At 45.5% G+C, this 21597-nt stretch overlaps 3 protein-coding genes across 6 annotated transcripts in view; all 3 read right to left on the reverse strand.

Moving 5' to 3' along the window:
• LOC137786387 (myosin-10) overlaps window positions 1-9698 on the reverse strand; it is a 46070-nt gene extending 36372 nt beyond the window's left edge. For 2 of the 4 annotated variants that reach the window (XM_068578244.1, XM_068578243.1), the window contains exons 1-3: window positions 9386-9698; window positions 7926-8299; window positions 2613-2769 (exon numbers count right to left, since the gene is read on the reverse strand). In XM_068578244.1, the coding sequence (XP_068434345.1) occupies window positions 2613-2769; window positions 7926-8270 (502 nt within the window). In that variant the 5' untranslated portion in view covers window positions 8271-8299; window positions 9386-9698. The remainder of the gene's footprint in view (window positions 1-2612; window positions 2770-7925; window positions 8300-9385) is intronic. The other 2 variants (XM_068578246.1, XM_068578245.1) reach the window with 1 other exon arrangement.
• Window positions 9699-10114: 416 nt separating this feature from the next.
• ddx47 (DEAD (Asp-Glu-Ala-Asp) box polypeptide 47) lies at window positions 10115-14799 on the reverse strand. Its single transcript, XM_068578247.1, has 11 exons — window positions 14646-14799; window positions 14367-14460; window positions 13867-14055; window positions 13704-13775; window positions 13461-13579; window positions 12916-13104; window positions 12616-12762; window positions 11277-11414; window positions 11105-11175; window positions 10814-10943; window positions 10115-10444 (listed from the first exon to the last, which is right to left on the reverse strand). Exons 1-11 carry the CDS (start codon window positions 14775-14777, stop codon window positions 10229-10231), a joined length of 1497 nt encoding a protein of 498 aa, XP_068434348.1. The 5' UTR covers window positions 14778-14799; the 3' UTR covers window positions 10115-10228.
• A 251-nt stretch (window positions 14800-15050) lies between these two features.
• On the reverse strand, window positions 15051-21105 carry wbp11 (WW domain binding protein 11). The gene is made up of 12 exons (XM_068579560.1): window positions 20945-21105; window positions 20256-20342; window positions 20137-20168; window positions 19947-20040; window positions 19542-19738; window positions 19098-19231; window positions 18816-18982; window positions 18208-18444; window positions 17989-18117; window positions 17593-17874; window positions 16642-16827; window positions 15051-16319 (listed from the first exon to the last, which is right to left on the reverse strand). The coding sequence occupies exons 2-12, from the start codon at window positions 20317-20319 to the stop codon at window positions 15622-15624; spliced, it is 2220 nt and encodes a 739-aa protein (XP_068435661.1). The 5' UTR covers window positions 20320-20342; window positions 20945-21105; the 3' UTR covers window positions 15051-15621.
• Window positions 21106-21597: the final 492 nt, after the last annotated feature.

The raw sequence follows: 21597 nt of genomic DNA on the forward strand, positions 1-21597 counted from the left end.
CAGCAGGCCCGCGGTTTGTATTTTTCATGTTAAGTGAAAGGCGACCAAAATGCCTTTAAGGATGCAGGGAACTTTCCTCTTCAGTGTTTTTATGACCCAGAACATTTTGGTTAAAAGAAAGAAAGAAAAAAAAAGAGGAGAAGACTGAGCTGAACTAGCGAGCGAAGCAAAGAAAAGGGGTGGAATTGAGGAGAGGCCAGCTGCTCTCGTCACTGAGAGAAGAAAGGAAGCAATTATAAACCGGTAGGAGAGCCGTGATAGTTTACAACAGCTTTGGAAAGTTAAACGACGCAGCTTTTCTCACCCTGAACAGGACATTAGCACCCTAAACACAGGGAGGGAGATCCAGTCAAGAACACACACGAAAGTCCCTCATTGCTGCCGCCCCAAACACTGTCGCTCACCAAGTGACACCTCTGTTGGAGATCCCAAGGGAAGGCTATTTTGGTCGCACACACTGATGGACACACACACAGGTATCCATGGCGACACACCCTTGCTCGGGGGTAACGGGCAGCTCGGACGACTGCGACAACGTGACGGTGACTCAGCTTGTAGAATTTAGCACAGCGTCGTATGGAAAGCCGGGACAGTGATGACCTCATTTCACAGGCTGCTCTGCCCCGGCCCCCTGAGAGGGGGTCAGAGAGAAGAATGGTGGCACAAGAGAGGCGTCCCATATCCAGGCAAACATCTCGCACTGTGCTAATAGGAGTGTGTGCGTGTGTGTGGGTGTGTCTGTGAGTGTTACAAACAGGAAGATATGATTGATTCAAGAGAGAATGTATGACTGAAGACAGTTTGGACAACGTTAGCATCAAATGACTTGACAAATACAGAACTTGGGGGCTCTTATCTTCACATGAGACACACTTTGAGGTCCTGAACCAAACTTTGAAAATCAATGCCCCATATGTGCTGTGCGGTCCTCGCTCTGGCACCCCGGGGCTCCGGTCGACGTCTCAGCCGCGTGGAGACCCGGCCTGCTGAGACCGGAGCCCAGAAAACAGCCGGAGGGCATGAAATGACAGCGAACACAGCAGTCAAGACACACACAACTCTGGAGCTTTACTGCTGCATGTCAACCAGCCAGTGACAATGTCATATCAAGGCTGAAGTACGTTGGGACAAAGACAAAATCCAAGGGGACACATTGGCAAACAGGCTATTTAAAGAATCAAATCCCTTTGAAACAAAAGGGAGAAACTGGAGCTGTTGTTTCACGGTTTGACAGTTTGATGGCACACAGCAGAGAGGTTCAAGCTGTCTACACATTGACAACTGTGTTAAAGATTCTGCTTATTACAGCGGCTCTTCTCCTCCACAGACTCCAAAACAATTAGTCAGACCCAACGTGGGTCACAGTCCTATTTCTAGCGGGTCTTTGCTTCGTAAGACTGTTTAAATCTTCATCAGGTTGATGACTCGATAATATAAATTGTAAACAGACTAAAAAAAGTATGAAGCAACTGCAGTTTGTGGCATGGACCAGGTTTGCAGTGTATGTACAGGGTGACGACAACTCTCTCCCTATTCCACTCCTGTTCTCTCCCTCTCCCGCTCCCTCTCCCTCTCTCTCTATACACATACATATTGTGCAGCAGGTCCAGCTAATGACAAACTAAAGGCTGACGATGGTTGAACCTGCCGTCTCTCTTCGCCTGCTCATCTGTCTCTCTCCCTCTCTTGGTTTGCTTCCCTCTCTTCCCTTTGTCCCAGGGCATCAGCTCTCACAGACATCCCTCTCACCACCCACACCATTAAAGCCTTTTGGTTTGGTTGTAGTAGGTACACCAGCATTATAATGTTCTTTGCGATTAGACACAAACTCAGGACATATGAACTGCACAAATCAACTTTTCCGAAATAACGACATGGCAATGAATTGGACTTGAGTCTGAACGTGAACGTGTGTGCTTGGAAAAGAAGTCCCAGTGTTTTAGAAACAGAAAAGAAAGAAGAAAGTTCATGGTTTGGAGAAAGAAACTGAAAAGAGAGCCAGAGAGTTACATAACAATACCACCTGCCAATAATATTGAAAACAAGTTTAGAATGAACAATGCCACACTTCAATTCTAAATCCTTTGCAACAGTGATGATGATGAAGAATCTCTTAATGGCATGCAATTACCAGTCATGACACTGGTGACGCAACTGGAAAACCCGCCAGATACTTGACCCCCTTCGATAAAAGCACACCCTCAGACATAATCGATGATGTCACATCTTCTTTGACCTTGTGACCTTTCGCACACTTCACACACTTTCTTCCCACACTAATCTCCTGGACTATGTAGTGAGCTAAACCCCCAGCTAAATGAACACACTCACATAAAAAAAAAACTTGCCTTAGTTTCCAGCTTAACGGCACCCAACGATACCAGTCAAAATAATGTTTGAAAGATGAAAGTCATGTTTGTCCCTGGAGATGATCTGTATGGTCACTTAATAATCCTAATATTTAATTTGGTAGCATTGTAAAACATACATGTAATTCACACCATGGACACGATTTTCATAAATATGTCAATTAAGACCAATAAATATAGCATATGAGCTTAATACAAGCAAGATAAAAAGGTCAATCGGAGGAAAACAACTGTCCTTCATACCTTGAAGCATGCAGCGGTACGCTGACTCAGAGATGGCATAGATGTGTGGAGGCATCTCGTGCCTCTTCTTCCCTCTGTACATCTCAATGATGTTCTCTGAATAGATGGGCAGGTTCTTGTAGGGGTTGATAACCACACAGAATAGGCCAGAGTATGTCTGCAATTAAACATACAAAACAGACAAACATGGGGAAATTAAAAAACAGTGAAGAACAAAGAGAGGCTTGCAGCTCAACATCTGAATATCTGTATATTCCAGAGACATAAAAATATTTGAACCATACGTCAGGGCTATTTTTCAATGATCTCTCTCAGGCCAGAATCTGAAGTGGATATCAAGAGAAAACACTAAAAGGCAGCGTGCAAGTTTCTATCTGTTTAAATCATCAAGTCTGCATTCTATCAGTGAAGCAAGACCTGCCATTACCCCGTTTTTAGTAGCTTACATCATCATTGCGGGCATGCAGATAGATATAGACCAGACTTTAGATTACAGAGTCAGACTATTAATGAAACACTGAACAGACTCTTGTCTCCCGTGCAGCAACAAAAGAGTCCTAATAAGTGTTCAAATCAAACAGGAAATGCACAATGTGAACAAAAAGTCTGTATCATAGTATTATGAAGACTCAGTGCAGCAAAAAGGCTGTGAACGTCAAGATTACTTCCCGACTTGTGGTGTTGCATTTGGCTGTGTAATTAAATCATTTCTCCCCAGAGAGTGTCTGTGTGTTATGAACGCTTCGACCAGGCTGAATCGACCAGGCAGCCAGGAGTGAGAGGCCCTGGCGGGGCAGAGGTTCTCTCACATTCGGCAGACGCTGTAGCGGCTTTGCATTCTCTCTGTAGACAACAGAGAAAGAGCTGCTTACTTTAATCACCGGCATGTTAGGCTAATCCTATGGGCCTGTGCAAATGTCCATCTCTACTTACTAACTAGCTACTATGTGCGTACTTATATAGAGTAAAAAAAGTGCTGAATTCAAAACGAGCATTAATATAGCAGCAAACATCTCATTCGCTATGTGAAGACATAGTTGAGGCAGCTGGCTCGCTGCGGGCTCCGAGGTCAGAGTGACAGACATGTTTGTGTGTTTTGTCTTCTTCTAGCACCACGCGAGCACTCTGCAGTGACATCGTTTTTCAAGGAACACTTGCACTACAAAGCTAAACCATTAAGGAAAGGGAAAATTGGAACCATTGTCTGTAAACTGTTTGGTGATGGGGTTGAAAATCTACCCAAGAGGGGTCTCTTCTTTCAACAGCCAGCATGGCTCTTGGAGATCATGAAAGGCACATGTTCGCTACAGATTGCAGTCTGTAAAGAATGACTGAGCCTCGGTTTTAAGGAGCTTTAAGTTTCAAAAGCTGTCTATTTTGTTATCCTCTCCCATGACTCCCGCTGCCAATGAATGGCATCATACCGTAATAAAGTAAAGTAAAAAACAGATGGAATATTTTTGTGCCCTGCGGTGATCTGTTCTTATCGAAGCATCAAAGATTGTGACATCTGCCTCATAATTACAACTACATCCAAGGCCGAGTGAGGCGCCGTGCCACGAGTGACTCAGCAGCCAAAGATTCACAAAGGGGGCCCAGAGCGCAGACAGCATATTGTAACCGTTACGTAAGCGCTCAGGTAGGGCCCTCAGTCAGCACCGAGCAACTGATGCTCAAGTACCGCCGATGCACACAAAGAAACAAGAGGCAGAATGAAATGAAGAGGGGAGCAAAGATCCGGCTGACGGAGCTCCCTCTGGTCCAATCCAGCCGAGAAGCAGCGATGCAACAAACAGTGAACCGTGTTTTTGGCCGTCCTGCAAATTGCTCCCAACCTGAGAGGCGGAGAGAGAGAGAGTGAGAGAGTGAGAGAGAGAGAGAGAGAGAGAGAGAGTGAGAGAGAGAGAGAGAGAGACAGAGAGAGAGACACTCGCCGAAATTCTAACTCTGCACTTGCTTTTTTAGAGTCCAATGAAACATTTATTTTCCCTTTATCTGGAAACTGGAGCTGCTATAAATAGAGGGGGTGTTCTGTTCTCTTTAGTTCTGCAACATGCAGCATCGGGGCAGCTGTAGAGAGAGAGAGAGCTGGACTACAGGTCCAATGCGGACCATCTCAGGCAGCTACAGAGTACAAGGGGTCCTTGTAAATTGCTGCGTCACGTCCCTATATGCATGATGATGATGATGATGATGATGATGATGATGATGCATGAATCTGCACAGAGCACTTGAAATGGAGCATCAGGGTTTGATTTTATTTTCATTGTTTGAGAATTCCAATAACACCTCTAAAAATAACAAAAGTGCCTTCTATCTTAAGTTAGAAGTCGCTTATTATTCCGTCAATCAAATGAAAATGGCTCAAAATAAAATATTTTAATACTTTTCTCATGCTTGTTGTTGGGACTGCTGCTCCTTCCCTTACAGGACTTATTGTCAAATCTCCTGCAGGATCTATACAGCGCAAAGAACATTTACATGTGCTGCTGCCAGCTAGCAGAGCATATGACGGACTCAACGCCGCCTGCTAAAAGCGCTGCTGTGCCTGGCCCAGTCCACGAAGGAGAAGGTGATATTTCCACTGTGAAATCAGATCCAGGCGAGGGGATGCCGTGGCCTAGTAACAGCTGAGCAACACACAGGCAACAGCAGACACAACAGCCGACCCCATCTGCCATCTCTGATCAGTCAGGCGGCGTGCCGACGTGGAAAGGCCCTTCTCCGCTGCCGAGGCCGGAGAGGGCCCTCTGTTTGGGGGCAGCCATTGATCTGTGTGGAGGAGATTTTGACCATTCCCCCGACTTGGTTCACTCCAGCGATTTCATAACAGGCTTTAAAAGACTTCCGACTGGGCTTTGAAATATAATCAATACACTGAAACGCATTGGTATTAAATCACATCGACAGCAGCAGGACACCTGCTGTTCTCCAACTTTAACTGGTTGGAAATTCTTGCTCGCTGAATTTTAGAGCAGCGTGGCCATCCAAACGTACACTGCAGTGCAGCTCATTGAAATGCAGCAGGACTCTGTAGCGTTCTAGATTCACGTCTCACATGCTTGCGTTTGTCAAATAAATCATGGCGACCGTAAAAGCAAACAGAACGCCAGAGGTTACACCTGGGACCTGCGAACGTCCAGCTGTAAAGAGAGACCACATGTGGCTTTAATGCAAACATGTAAAAACTCTCTCCAGAGGGTTGGGAGAATGTGAATGGCTGTAGTTTGCCCTGCTGCAGATCCAACATTAGAAATTAGCGAAACACGTTTTGAGATAGGAAGACGGGCATTTGAATGACAGAAAAATAAAGAAAAGTCTAGAAAGACACAAAGTCCATGTCATTATTGTCCATGATCAGTGAGGCATGGAAGGGGAGAGGAGCAAGAGGAGTGTGGGAAAGGGAGTAGAGGTGGTGAAGACAGGACGGACACTGAGCAGCAGAGCTGATGTGGGCGGCCGGCGGGAGACAGACAGACGGACGATCTTTTTGACATGGAAGAATGCTGAGGCTTTCTAACAGCTGAGGCTTATCTAACCACACAAAGGCCCGCTTGTGGGCCCGCTGGCGTGGCGTAGCCTGGTGTGTAGCGTTGCAGTTATTGGCCTGTGATTCACCACCTCACAGACAGCAAGCTGCTACAGCAAACGAGTTGGATCAACAGGCTGACTAACGGCACGCGGATGAAGCCCTCAGGTGGGCAGAGAAACCACACAAGGAGCCATTGGAGGACAGCTCATGTAGATCAGAGGCTTGAAAATACTGTGGTGAGCTGAAGGCTTCAGTTGCTGGCCAGTAAATGCGTTTGATCGCAATCCACAGAAAAACCTCGAGCGGAGAGAGAGAATTTAATCACACAATAGCCAATATTACTCAGACTTGGCTATTTTGTTGATAATTACTTCAATATATCAGCGTGGGTAGAGACTCTTAACAGATGCGGATCACGTTATGATTCAGATATTGAGTCTTCCCAACCACCTCAACTAGGAACACCTGGGGGAGCCATCATATTATGTCTGCAGTGATGTAGCTGAGCTTTGGAAAACGTTTAGAACATAGGGGGTTTCTTCTTCTAACAACCAGCTGAATCGGGAGATTCTCTTCCTGATAGAAAACCCAACACCGTTGAACACATGTTTTCAATTTCTCTTATTCAAGGGGTAAAATCAAGATGCTAAAAAAAAGAAAGAAGAATCTGTGACACTGTGGTATTAGAGAAAATAAATGAAGAGGAAGGAACCGAGATGACTAGGATGTCAATTTAATCATTAATACCCCCTTCACTGAAGCATTCAAGTCTTTACTTCTACTATATGACTGAAACACTCACATTTTGAATTAAAGCACAAACAACGGGTGCACTTCCTCAGAAAGACAGTGGTGAGGGTTTGATCATGTCTTGTGAGGAGGACAAATTATAAGTGTAACAAGTCCCTCTGCAGTCCCTGTCTCAGGCGATGACCAACCCACATTCTATTTCCGGAAAACATGTCACTAAATGGGTCAAGATCACAACTGGAACATCACAGAGCAGCTCCATCTGTGGGGTAATTGCACATTGGGGCAAAACTGAGCTTTTAAAACACAAATTTACTCTATGGTTGTTTCGTGGTCTGGGTTGTAGCCACTGGCTCCGTCAACTGATGGCGCGTAAACAGCATTTTCAAATGCATCTGAATTAAAGTGTGTGGAAAATGTCGAGGCTTAAAAAACAAGATGATGTAATAATTCAAGTACGTTTTTGGGGGGAAAAGAAAAAAGAGAGCCATCTCTGTGATCAAACCCGGTCCACCAGTAGGGGCACAGAGCAGGACAAACAAACGGAAAGCAGTAGTGTTTATGGAAGAGGCCTGCCTTTGGCTTAGGTGAAGGAGAAGCTATGGGGGGGAGCAGTGATTTGTAACCCAGAGGCACTAAAGACAGACGATCCAGTGGAGGTGAAAGTCTGGCAATGGTTAAAAGACAAGCGAGATCTGTCCCGCATACTGTGTGGCCATGTGTGGGGTCAGGAATTCCTACAGGACAGCAACGAGCTCAATGCCCTCTCTGTCCCAAAACAAAAACTAATATCAGATCTCACTTTCGCACAAGACTGCCAAAGTCAGACAACTAAAAGTTAAGACAAGTGTACATATAAGCAGAAATACTGCCCATCATTTTTTGTTATTATAACAGCTAGGGGTGAAATTCAATCTACATCTACGAGAACCTAGGAATCTGTAAGTTTTAAGGTTAATCGTCCCCCAACCCCTTTGTGTGGAGAGTAGAAACTGTGACAAAAACACAGGATCCAGGTCTAAGTCACTCACGTATATGAGCCCAGAGTAGTAGCGGTCCTTCAGGTTGTGCAGCACCGACGCCTCGTTCAGACAGGTGAGCTCAGCCATGTCCTCCACCTTGCTGAACTTGGGCGGGTTCATCTTCTGGATGTCGTCCTTGTTGATCACCACCTTCTTGCCATTCTCGGCCAGCTCCAGCAGCACCTCCTCGCCCCGCTCCTCTCGGATGCCGGCCGCCTCGAAGCCATTGCGCTCCGAGGGTATCCACACCAGCTTCTTGGCCGTCCAGTCGGCCTGTGTGGCCGGGTTGTAAACCACAGCCCGGTCCACAAACAGGTACCGCTCCGGGTCCTCTTGCCCACTCCGATGAGACATCTTACCTGAGGTTTACCAGAGAAACAGACCTGCAACAGACAGGGGAGCAGGGATTATACCTCAGACATAGGTAGGATATGAAATAACAGAAACAATTCATGTGGCAATTTAAATTCCTTCTATAACTACATTGTAATAAACATATTAAACAACTGGTATACCAAGCACATTACAAACAGATCAGTATTTGGGCAAGCATATAGAATATATTTTATAAAACTCCTGGTGTAACAAGGAAGGGATGTCTTATGACACCAGTTCAGAGCATGACTACAGCTATAGACAGTGACACAAATTAAAAGTTAGACTTCATCTTATTAAACTAGGTGTTCGTGTAGGTCTGTCAGTCTGCACGAAGCCATTGCGCATACTGCGTAGCTTCAGGCTCCGATGAGCCGGAGCGACGTCGTGAGTGACCGTCCCACGTCTTCTCCTACGGAGCTGCGCTGAAGAAAAAGAAGTCCACCGTACAGCACACATATTTATATAATGTAACCTGTATATACACACGCATACATACATATACACGCCGTAGTTCAGACGATACCGGTGGAGGTTATACAACTGATAAAACATTTTCAAGGGAAACCCGCAGAGGGGGAGAGAGGTGATATGTGGTCCCTGTTTACGAATATGAGGCTAATATCTGCAGTATTTTAGCTGCGCACCTGACACGCGTTAGCAAACAAGTAACTAACGGTAACCGGGAGTGAGCACGAGACGGTTTGACGTTACAACGGCAGCGACAACGCAGTTATCACCGGGAGAACGACCGTTACGTTTCAGCCGTTTGAAATGAGATATATAGCTGCAACATACCATCTGCAGTAATGTTTAACACAAATAAAAGTGTGACGTTACACACTTAGCTTGACAAAGCTGAACAGCCCAAATTGTCTTATTAAGAGTTCATCCGACGTTAGTGAAAAAAGAGGGGTCCGCATGGTTCCTCTCATTTAAAAGTGCTTTCTGAACTCACGAGCTAATGTCCCCTAAATACAGACCACCATATTATGTCAAACTAAGTTCCCAGAGACCTCCGTCCTGAAGACCGCTCCGCTCCGCACGCGCTCCCCCCTCTCGAGCCCCGTCCTCGCGGCTCATAGCTCACTCACCTGGCGTGTCGTTAGTCAGCAGCCGCAGCAGCACTGAGAGCCTGTTCACCGAGCAGTCCGATATCTTCCCCCCTCCGGACGACGACGAGCTGCTTCCACTCAAACCAACTGAACCGCGGGCACGTGAACTGGGGCTCCGGTATGCGCCACATGCACGGTGGTCCCTCGACACTGGGGGCCCCTGCTGAACGGAGCGGACTTGACCGTTGCTGCTCCCGCCTACGACGGACTGAGCTTCGCATAGATCGTGACCGCGCAGATCAATACGCCACACTGGGGCACCCTGCGGGATGACTCACTTGGGGCTCAAACGGAGAATGCGTGTGTCACGGTCTCTTTTAACTCAGAAACAAGGTGGTGACGCGATGCACGAGAACATTGTGCTTCAGCATACGCGTTTTAAAGAAATCTATGCCAAAAATATCTATGCATTGCACACACACCCACTAGAAACAGCCCAGTGTCCCTCTCCCAGCTCTTCGTCATTGGTGGAGAGAAACCAACCCTCCAATATGCAAACCAATGACACGCATGCAATAATGATCGAGTGCAACTGGTGCGTACCTGCATCACAAGTAGAATAAAGTAACTCACAAAACAACAAAAATAAAACTAGAAAATAACTTTTGCTAAAGAAGGACAGAGAAAAAAACAAACATCTTGCAATCATACACAAACAAAAAGCATTGGGTTTTACAGTGGCATTTTATTACAAATGGAAAACATGTTTTCTGTAATTAAATAGCTTCTATACCAAATACTGAGAAATATACTGACGTCGCGATCAAGTTTTACATCAAAAACAAGAAAGTTGTTATGTACAATCGGTTTAGGTAGGAGGCTTCAGTGTCCTCCTCTCCAGGCTGCTGCACCCCTCTTCTTCATCCCACCTCCTCTTCCTCCTCCACCACCTCCTCCAAATCCTCCTCCACCTCCTCTTCCACTTCCTCCCGCCCCTCCTCTCACTTTCTTCCTCACACCACTTGCTTGATCTGTGTCATCCTGGTCTGCATCTCCTCCTCTGGGCCTTTTCCTTTTCTCACCTTCCTCCTTCATTTCCTGAGAAAGGAAATTATATTTTTCTCAATATACAATCTAGATATGACATCCATCTTTCAGTTTACAATGCTTCATTCCTCATTGAGATCCATATCCCGGTTACCTTTTTGAGGCGGTAAACAGGTCGTTCACTGAGACAAATCCTGAGTCTATTTCTCACAAAATATAATACTATATGTCTCTTTCAGTGGACATTTGAGTTATTGGGACAGTAATACACACATGTCTTTTACTGTGTGTCCTGAACATGAGTTAGCTGACTAAAATGGGTTTTGCAATAATTTTTAGCCAGCATGTTTCGCACACGACGACATGGTTTTCCGTGTTTGTGGTGACATTTGAAACACATTCAGAAAAGTGATGACTTACCAGCCTGGCAAATCTCTGGGCCTCGCTCACCCTCTCCACCAACATCATCACTTCATCCTCCTGGGTGGGGAAGGCTGGAAGCTTCTTCGCAATCAAGCTTTCAATGCGCTGGAAAAGCTCCACGTCATATCTAGGGGGGGCAACATAATGTGTGAGTTTGATGCAGTCAAAGCTTTTACTGAGAGCATGAACGGCAACGCATTAATGAAAAAGGGCAACGGCTGAGAACACGTCTGCTTTAAACATGAAAAAAGGCCAGAATTATTTTTATTTAAAAGGAAGCGCTCTTACTGAGTAACAAAAGTGATGGATTTCCCCGAGCGCCCTGCTCTGGCGGTTCGCCCGACTCTGTGGATGTAGTCCTACGAGGGCAGACAGATCCAAAAGTTCCAATCAAAAAAATCCACTCAAACTCATGAAACCATCAAACAAACGACCGTGCTGAAGCGAAGCATATACGCACCTTGGAGTGGGTGGGGATGTCGTAGTTGATGACGCAGTCGACGTGAGGGATGTCCAGTCCTCTGGACGCCACGTCCGTGGCCAGCAGCACCGAACGTGACTTGGACTTGAACTTGTTTAGCGCTCCGAGACGTTTGTTCTGAACAGGAAGGGGAAGATACAAAAAAGTGAAAGTATATGAATGCACCATTTAAGTAATGCAGCAATTACGATTACAGTGAACTAAAAACTAGGATTATGCCACCGCCAATTAATCCCATTAGATCTGAGTGAACATGTCGTAATTACACATTACACTTTGACCATCTTGACCATCTGGACTGCAAGTTGATGTTTGGGCCAAACATGCTCTTAAGATGTCACATTCACAAGAACGGGATGGACGGACAACCCGGGAAAAAAAGAAAACAACAAACTTTGCTGTGTGGTTTTACCGGCATGTACACAGCACACTGTGCTGTGCTGTCAGATTTAGTGTGGTAAAAAAGTTGCAATGCTGTATGGCACAGAAGCAGAAGAGGGTGCTGTTCTTCCAGCCAAAATAGAGTCAAAGCTATTTAAAGTTCACACAATGGCTGAAAAGGGGTGAGTAAAAGGGCTGGTGTTTGTCCTCTTCTTAAAAGATCTCTGCTGTGGCAGATAATGTAAACGTAGTTCAATGATTGCTTCAAACATGGCTCATCAGCTGATGGCAGACATGTTACGACAGAGTCAATGATCTGTTGGTGTTTAGGTCACACAGACGACTCAATGAAATTAATAATCTACATTTTGGAAACATATTTACTTCACTGTGTCTCAAGGACGCAGGAAAGACAGTTCTGTTCTTCAGTGTCGTAACTTAAATAAAGCTGCAAATTATGATTTACATAATCAATTTAGCAACTTGATATTATCTAGTCATCATCTATAGAATGCCAGCTTGAACAAAACAATCTCAACACATACTATGTCATTGTTGTGTTGAAAATAACATGTTTAATAAGCCAATAAAATAGTTAACATTTCTGTCAATTGATCACTTAAATAAAATGAACACAGCTTTTTATGATTTTTACTGTATAGCTGCGGACAATGCAGGGGGCAGCTCTGCAGTCTGCACTTGTGTTGGTTACGGCTTAGTGACATCATGATCGATTGTCTTTGGCAGAAGAAAAAACTCCGCATCAGCTACATTTTTTAAATGTTTCATCAAATAACAGCGAGAAGCGGAGCCTGCAAATAAGTAATAGTTAAACTACTGCATTATGCTATCATGGATTATACTGAGGACCAGTGTTTGCATGGATTCGTCCGAGTTAGAGAAAAGGCTGTGCGTGTGTGTGTGTTTGAAGGTCTACCTGACTCATCTGGCCGTGAAGGGGGATGGCAGTGATCCCAAGGTTCCTTAACAACAGCGCCACCCGCTGGGCACTGTTACATGTGCTGCAGAAAATCATAAACGAGTTGCCGGCCAGCTCATTTATGATGGACACCAGGTAACAGTCCTGCCACAGGACACACACACAAGCACAAAAACAGTGTCAAAAAGTCCAACCAAACACAATTATCAGGTGACTGTGGTGTTCAGAGGACGCCCAGCTTGCAGCATGTTGTTTCAGAAATTAAAACGTGAAAGGACAATGTGCCACATGCCATACCTTGTACTTCGAGGGTATGAAGACGTAATACTGCTGTAGTTTGTCTACAGTGGAGTATTTGGTTGACACTGCACACTTCACGGGATCTTTCAGAGCTGCTCTCTGTAGCTTCTGAACCTTTTTGGTCATGGTCGCGGAGAACAAATAGGTGCGCCGCTCTCTGGGAATCACCTTCAAGATTTTATCCACCTGGCAAAAGAAGACATATTTTAAAAAAGAAAATAGAATTACTACCTCGTGGTTGAAGGCTTTCGCTAACCAGCTATGGTGTCATCATTTTATCCATGTGTGAAATTGTTCTAATTAGCATATAAAAACGTGTTTTATGAGGTCACATGACCTCCGAATTCTAATCTGTTCCTCCTCGAGTCCAACTGGATGTTTGACAGATTCAATGTAATTCCTTCATGAGAATGAGCGGACGGACAGACAACAGGGAAACGTCATCACAATGCCTCATAGTGTCACATTTAAGTGATTACGTTCCTTCATGCTAAAGCTACATGCAAGAGGGGGAAACTGTTGCACCGACATCAATAACTCACCTCAGTCTCAAAGTCCATGTTGAGGATTCTGTCTGCTTCGTCCATGACCAGGAACTTCAGAGCTCGCAGCGAGAAGCCTTTTGTGTTCTCCATGTGGTCGATCAACCGACCAGGTGTGGCTGTAACATATCGTGTTCACGGCATCACAATAATGCTAAAAACATCAGTTGCTTAAAACGAGTGCGGCAATAGCAAATACGCACAAATGCAGAGGATCATGCGTTGACTGTTTTTTGATCTTACCAATAACAATGTGTGGTTTCTTAGCCAGCACCAATGACTGGGACATCATGTCGATTCCTCCGACTATGACCGCTGCAATGGGAAACACGTTTTAGTAACAGACTCTTGAAAAGTTATCGGCCTCATCCCGAAAACGGGTCGTTGACCGCGAACTGACACTCACCACACTTGATGCCGATGCTGGAGCCCAGGGCCTCAAACTGCTCAGCTATCTGAAACGCCAACTCCCTAGTGGGGGTGAGGATGAGGGTGTGGAGCCTCTGGGGCGAGGCCAGCAGCGACTGCAGGATGGGCAGAGCGAAGGCACCCGTCTTTCCCGAACCGGTCTCTGCCAAGCCTATAATGTCTTTCCCTGCAGGCACAGATATGTGTTGAAGACATTACTACATGTACCGATCGGTGAAGGGAAGTTCCCCAATGCACAATTAAGTACCAAGTAACAGCACTTTAGTTGAGAATGCCCATTTCCTTTTACTTTGTGGAGGTGGCAGGAGTACTCATACACTGAGGTACTGGTGCAACAGATGTGAATGCTTCTTCCACCACTGGTTTTAAGGGGGAACACACACACACACACACACACACACACACACACACACACACACACACACACACACACACACACACACACGCTGAGACAGAGGGGCTCATGTGGTCACTCACCTTGCAGGGCTACAGGTACCGCTTCGATCTGGATCTTTGTGGGACTCTTCCATCCCAGCTGGTCACAGGCCTCACAGAGGACCTCGGTGACACCCTGCCGACGGGAAAAGACGCGTAGACGTTAAAAAAAAAGGTGCAGACTGTGTTTTTTGCCACCAAATCACAGCGTCGTCAGGTAACAGGTGTAGTTACAAGCGCCACCTAGCTAGCTCAGTCCGGCTAGCACAAACCGCTGTGTGTTTTTCTAGCTAAAATGGCGTCGCTGTGAGATGAACCTACCAAGTCCTTGAAGGTCTTCTCTACCTCCTTGATTTCTTCACCTTCGAGAAGACCGTCGACATCGCCGGTACTCGTACTTTGGAGCGTTTCATCCGTGTTTGGCTTCACGCTTTCCACAACGTCGTCCGCCATGCTTTTCTCCCCAACGTGTCGTCAGCTGCGGATTGCGCAGATGCGAAAAAAAAACACTCGCGTTCATGCCGCACTGCATGACGGGATTTGTGGTTCTTACACGCACATGCTAAAGGCGCCACAAAAGCATCAGAAACATAAGATGCTGATCGGTGGAGTTCAAGAAAATTGTTCCCTGATATAAAGACAATTGCTCAAATATGTGTATCGTTATTTTCTCCATGTGTTGCTTGTGTTGTCTATTTGATGTCACGTCACACTGAAAATGAGGCATGAGGTAAAAACGTATTTATTTCACTGTAGATCCAGTCATTTCAAACATGTATACATACAGTGGTTGACCAAACAGTCCACACCTTTTATTTTCCTTTATGTTCATGTTTAGGTGATAAAACAACAATCATACAAAATGCCTTTTCTGGTCATGGCAAAACACAAACAGTTGGCCGGAGGGAAATTGACAGTTGGAGAGAAAAAAAAATGACAAACTGGAGGACAAAAAGCACGGGTAGACTCCGGCAGACAATGTTTTCACAGCAGAGTAGTGTTATTTTCTTAATAGCAACCAATTTAAATGTTTGTCCCAATTTCATGTATAATCAGATTTCTCATCAAACTAATACATACTCTTTACATACTCTTTGATACAACAAATAAAAATCCAAAACAGGTGAAGATGAGCCTGGTGAGACCAGTGCTGAGTGTAGCTGGCTTACCTTGATTTCCTGAAAATAAACTAATCTAGACGACTGCCGTAAAGACAGCTACCTCTAGAACTCTGCACAAAAAACAAATACACCTTTGAACCCCACTTGAAGATCCGCCCCAAATGCCCTCCCAAGTCTCAGAGGAGTCCCTCCATCTCCCTCATAAAGGCTTCATACATCTGGTCTTTAGTCTTCATGTTGGACTGAGACACAGGACCCATCTGGACATGGTGGACCAAGCCCATCGCAGCAGCCGTTGCCTGCTGTTTCTGCCCATGTCCACCTCCCATGCCGTCATCTCCCCTCCTTCCTCCACCACGTCCTTTTTTCTCCCGATGGCCAGCTGATGGTCCGGGCATCACTCCGCTCTTGTCCCTGCGCACCCTCAGTGCTGTGGGCACGAAGCGGGTAACCTCTGTCTTTGGATTGATAATCTGAGGTTTGGCAGAGATGGTGGCCCCACTGGAGCCAGCACCCGCAGCCAGGCCGCCTCCGGCTGCTGCGACCGAGGTGATGTTGGGCCGCTTTTCGATGGTAGCTGTGTGGTGGTGGCCGGGGGGGTTGCCGCCAGGATTAGGACCCGATGGGACGGCGCCTGTCCCCGGGGGAGGAGGCATCTGCATGACGCCCTGTCGCATGGGCATAGGCATGGGCATTGAAGGTGGCGGCATGTTGCCTTGAGAACCATCCTGGTTGGATCCTGAGCCTTTTTGTCGCTGGACAATGTTGGGAGGAGCACTGAGCACGTTGGCGTTGAGGGGTGGAGGAAAGAGGGAGAGAGGTGGAGCGAGTGGACGCGGGGGCCCGCCTGCTCTTGGGGGAGGAGGTGGGATGCCTGCAAAAAGACACACACATGTATTTTAATGAGAAATATATGACATTCATCTTTGCCAATCCACAGATTTAAAAACAAAGCTTTGTTTAAGCTGTATATTTAATGATGTATGGAAGTCTATGTTTACTGTCTCAGTTTGAGTTTCACTGCAGCTGAGCAGTGGTGGCAAATCCAATAAATATACATTTGTTTGTATCACGTTAACTCAGCATGTGTTAACGCACACACAAGAATATATACAGCATATATACACGCACCAAGTTTACATTTGGATTGAAAGTACTACACTAATGTGCATGCACACACACACACATATGCCAACCTGGTGGTGCAGGGAGTGGGAGTCTGGGAGGTGGTCCTCGTGGTGGGGGGCCTGGTGGAAGGCCAGGAGGGGGGCCTGGTGGGGGACCCGGGGGCCGACCTGGCGGAGGCCCAGGAGGCAGAAGGCGAGGCATTGGACCCCTCATGCTTCCAGGCATACCAGGAGGCCTCAGGAACGGAGGAGCACCTAAAGACAGAACATATCCTCTCAAACAGTTTTTCCCAAATCTTTTCCCCCGGGGCCTTGTTAAATGACAAACTGTTGCGACCCAATTCACTACAGGCTTTATGTATAAAATTGTGAAATCAGTGAATTTGTGTGTAAACAAACAGCTCTGACCATCTTTACTGCCATTTACACATCCTTTTATATTATCTTGAAAAGGTAAATCAGACATTTTGAAGAGATATATATTTAATAAATCACATCTTTGTTTTATCCATTAGTAATTCAAAGTTTATAAACATGTTAAATACTTTAGAAATCAGACAACACTGTATGAAGACAATCGCAAAAGACACGATAGTACAAAAAGTAAACACACTTTGGTGATTCAGCGGGCGGCTCATCTACAGATTCAGCGTGTGCCACCGATTTCTTTGGCGTGTCATACAATGACACAGTGAAAATAATGCACTGAGGGCAGCAGTAGCAGCACCGGTTGCAACAGCAATGCCGCCTGTGTGTGTGTGTGTGTGTGTGTGTTCAAGCTGCAGTAGTTCACCGGCTGCGGCCGTGCTGCTCCCGCAGGCTGTGAGGTTCACGAAGCGAATGGAGAGGCGCTGCTCGCCTGTACGTAACCATGGACAGTATAAACTATTTAGGAATGATGTAGTTCATCAGGTGTTGTATCTCCCTTGGCATGTGTGTATGCCCTCCACTGTGGAAATGTATTTATTCTAGTATCAAGTTCAGAGCATAGTATTCCAGCTCATAAATGCTGCAACTAACCTGGTGGTGGACCTGGAGGTGGGCCAGAGGGTGGACCAGGAGGCCTCATGGGAGGAGCTGGGGGTGGGCCCAGTGGCGGAGGCCCAGTCATGGGAGGACCTTGCAGGTGTGGAGGCCCTTGCTGTCCCACAGGCCCAGTGGGAGGAGGTAGACGCTGATTAGCCATAAGGTGGGGCGGGTTTTCTCCTGGTGGTCCCCTGTCCTCGATATCTGAGCTGCCCGATTCATCTGTGTATTCCTCCTCTACCTCTTCTTCTTCTTCATCGTCAGGAACTGACTGACCTGGAGACAAAAAAAAAAAAATATATATATACATATATAGTATCATGTCATCAGAAACAGAAATTAAAGCTAGCTTAGGAAGAATAGCGAGAAGACACTGGTGTACTACAGTACCTGCCATCCTCAACATCATAGCCTGCAGCGGGGTAATGGCCTTGGTTTTTTTCACCACCCTCTTTTTCTTCTTCTTTCCTTCACGGAGGGCCTCTGAAGGCATGTCAGCGAATCGCACACTGCGACCGACTGTAATAGAGCATTAAAGCGTTTATCAAAAGGAGGAATAATTTGAGAACTTGGAGCAAAAATAGGTTAAAGCAGTTTTAAAACACTCACCGGCATGTCTTTCATTTCTGTCTCTATCCTCCTCCCTTTCCCTGTCATCATCAGGCCGGTCCACACTCATTCTCAGGTCGCCATCTCCTCCTTCATCTCTCTCGTCTTCACTGTCCTCCTCGGAGTCACTTTCGTCGTCGTCCACATCGTCCCGATCTCTGTCACTGTCACTGCCGCTGTCCCGATCTCTTCCCAAATCCATCGGAGAGTCCTTTTCTAAACCAGGAATGCAAGGCTCTGTTCAAGAAAAAAAAGAAAAAAAAGAAGTAATACCGGCAGAAATCTGAGCAGCAAGACACTCCTGAAAGCAAAGTTTTATATTAATTTAAAGCATGGGCGTCCAAACTATGGGCCGCCAATTTTTATTGGCTCGCAGTTCATTCTAAAAATATAATGGAGGAAGTCATGCTAACGGCAGCCAGCCTGCAAGCTCAACAATTGTATTTTTGCCGTTCAAACAAAACACGAGAAAATGCCACAATAGCAGCTACGATGTCGCTCAACTCGTAGCAACGAGGGAATCTTCCCCCGTAAAAGAGGTTTGGACACCCCTGATTTAAAGGAAAGTTTGCTGTCATAAATGTAGTCATTAAAGGTTTGTGCGTTACCTCCGTCTGTGCCATAAGCTCGTCGAGCAGGAATGCCGTACAGTGCCAGCACCTGAGGAGGTGGGGGCCCCGGTGGAGGTCCAGGGGGCTTCTTCCCTGGAGGTAAGCGTGGCACACCTGGCACTGTTGCCAGAATCGGTCCTGAAGATGCTGACAGGGGTCCTTTACTGAGAGATGTACAAAAACAGAATTCCCACAAAATGTATTATCTCAGTAATACAAAGCAGTATTACTCAAACCCATTGGTTTGTGGACTGCCGTCCAATATGCATGTGTTAATACCCAAAAGAGACGTTTTTCTTCAGTATGGAGGGGGGCTGAGCTCCAGGTAGTGGGATATCCTGGATGTGGATATTGGAGGGTGCATGAGGCATATCTGGCAAAGGGATACTGTCAACCTCCACTGACTCTGCATTCTGAAAAAGAGGACATAAAACACATGATGGTAAATAGAATTGCCACAAAACCTAAGCAATGAAAAGAAACCAGGATATGAAGTGGAGGAGCTCAACAAATTGTGTAGAAATTTCCGTTAATGTAACAAAAGACACAAAAGTGCTGGCTTGATTGATGGATATCAATCCAATCCTGGGTAACCACGCTATCATCAAAGTGTGCATACTACATGCTGTGTCATTTAAACATAAATGTAAACAAATCCTTGATTGTAGGACAGCCAATAAAAAAAAGTTGTTTATGAATCCAAACAAATATACGTAAGCACACCTTGACTGAATCAAAATAGAGAGCCAGCTGTCCTCGTTTGGTCTCGTAGTCCAACTCAAGTTTCCGTAGCTCCTTGTAGGTTTCTGGATTCTCTCTTTCGTAGAGACGGACAATGCGCTCAAAGGTCTCGCGTAGCTTCTTCCTCTTGTCCCTCAGCACTTTCTCATTCAGCAAGGGCTGCTGGACTGGATTGAACTCTGTTGAGGTTGTTACAACAGAAAGCTTAATATTTTAACAAAAGCCACAGCTTAAGAAAATTACAATCTTTTGAAATAGTCTAAAGCTTTGAATCCTGAAAAAAATGAACATCTTATAAGAATCTAACTTAATATTTAAAGACAGAAAACCTATGTACAGACACACAAACGCCAGTTTGACAGAAACATACACATTCAGCCCTCTCACCCATCTCATCCAGCTTCTCCATGTCTTTTATGATCTGTCTGGGGTCCTTCATCTTCAGCACAGCAGCTCTCACCATCATCCTCTGCTTCTTGTTCTATTACAATTATTGACAAGTGAAGCAACATTTGATTAAAACGTTAAGACCGCTGTGAGACCGTTGAGATTAGTTATGTTTAAAGACAACTCGTACCTTTTTCAACTCCCTCTTCCTGGCCTCCTTTCCTGTAAGAGGGAAAGAACAAGGGTGCAAAGTGATTATCCAGCAGGCCGGTACAGAGTAACTAGCTATTGGTGATGGTCGGTACTTACGGGCCTGGTCGGTGGGGTTCATAAACTTCCCACTCTTGGTGGAGGAGGTTGAACGTCTCCCCATGGTGCCGGTGTATCTCCTTCACCCTGCAAAGTAATAACACACAGGCAATTATGACACGGAAAAAAAATCAATACTATACACGCCTCCACCTCATATTTTACATTTCACAACCAATTCAAAGATGTCCCCAGCAGATGTTTCGGAGCATCTTTGAGAGGATGGTCCAGTAGTAGTCCTCATACTTATGACATGCTTGTGCGCATATGCATACATTACATTTACATTGCAACAGTATTATTTGTGCACTGTTGCTCAATTTAAATATAAATGTATTAATAAATAAACACTAACATTTCGCTTTGTACAATACTGTTAATTGTGAAGGTTAGCAATAAGCTACGTGAGTTAAACAACGTAACGTGCACGCGAACCCAACCTCACACCTCTCTCTCCCTGTTAACGTCAGATACAACCTATCTAAACACGGCGGGTGTTTTGTGTGTCTATCGAACAATATAAAGCCGGTGACTCATGCACGTGATGGATATCTAACAGCTAACAGCTACATCTCCTCATAACGGGCCATGCTACGCTAACGTGAAGCTAACTGTTGACGTTAGCTTGCTCTCGTAGCTTTGGGCCGCGCGAGCGTCGACAGCAGCAAAGAGGGCACATTTGACTTTACCTTTTATTCCAGAAAATTCCGCAGAGCGTAAAGCCCCACACGCGCACCTCTGCGTCCCGACGCTAAAGTAAAAGGTATAGTTTAATGTTACGCTCTGAAAGAAAACCCCAAAGCTTTTGGGAATGAATGCATGCAAAGGCTCTGCTTTAGCCGGGCGCCATGATTACTAAGAGCGGAAGAGGGTCATGTGACGTCATCAAAAGCTCGCCGTGGTTTACTTTTTCTCCAGATGAACCTTGTTTTAGTCGGATTAAATTAAATTAAATTCATCATAAATCCTGTATACACATATGAAACAAAGAAAAAATAAAAGCATAATTGAAAATATAGAACTGTACGAGAAAGATGTGCACATCAATTATGCATCTTATTTCTTATAAGTAATCGTGTGTCCAATCATTTGAGAAGTCTTAACATATATTTAGTATTAGTTGGTCCAACAGTTCAACACAAAAGTCTGATATTCGGTCTCCAGTGTGATCTGAAGCGCTCATGTGATATTTTCCGAGACGATTGTTCATAGCGTGTATGACAATTCAGAAACTCTTCTAATATTGCTGTCAATCTATTAAAACTCAGTCAAAAACAATAGAGCAACTTCAATGCAGAAGCCGCATTTGTCAGTCCCAAGATCAATGGTTTCAATGGATCCA

This window comes from Clinocottus analis, unplaced genomic scaffold (assembly GCF_023055335.1).
Source record: "Clinocottus analis isolate CAN_PGR_092001 unplaced genomic scaffold, fCliAna1.0.p SCAF_16, whole genome shotgun sequence".
Lineage (NCBI taxonomy): Eukaryota > Metazoa > Chordata > Actinopteri > Perciformes > Cottidae > Clinocottus > Clinocottus analis.

What these genes read in the sequence shown, in the direction of transcription:
- ddx47 (XM_068578247.1), bottom strand. Translation starts at nt 14,777, where the DNA reads ATGGCGGACGACGTTGTGGAAAGCGTGAAGCCAAACACGGATGAAACG. An exon ending in TCCATCACTTTTGTTACTCA is followed by an intron (nt 10,944 to 11,104) that starts GTAAGAGCGCTT and finishes TGCCCCCCCTAG; the next exon opens with ATATGACGTGGAGCTTTTCC. An exon ending in CCCAGAGATTTGCCAGGCTG is followed by an intron (nt 10,445 to 10,813) that starts GTAAGTCATCAC and finishes TTCCTTTCTCAG; the next exon opens with GAAATGAAGGAGGAAGGTGA.
- wbp11 (XM_068579560.1), bottom strand. Translation starts at nt 20,319, where the DNA reads ATGGGGAGACGTTCAACCTCCTCCACCAAGAGTGGGAAGTTTATGAAC. An exon ending in AGCTTATGGCACAGACGGAG is followed by an intron (nt 18,445 to 18,815) that starts GTAACGCACAAA and finishes TTTCTTGAACAG; the next exon opens with AGCCTTGCATTCCTGGTTTA. An exon ending in CCCACTCCCTGCACCACCAG is followed by an intron (nt 16,320 to 16,641) that starts GTTGGCATATGT and finishes GTCTTTTTGCAG; the next exon opens with GCATCCCACCTCCTCCCCCA.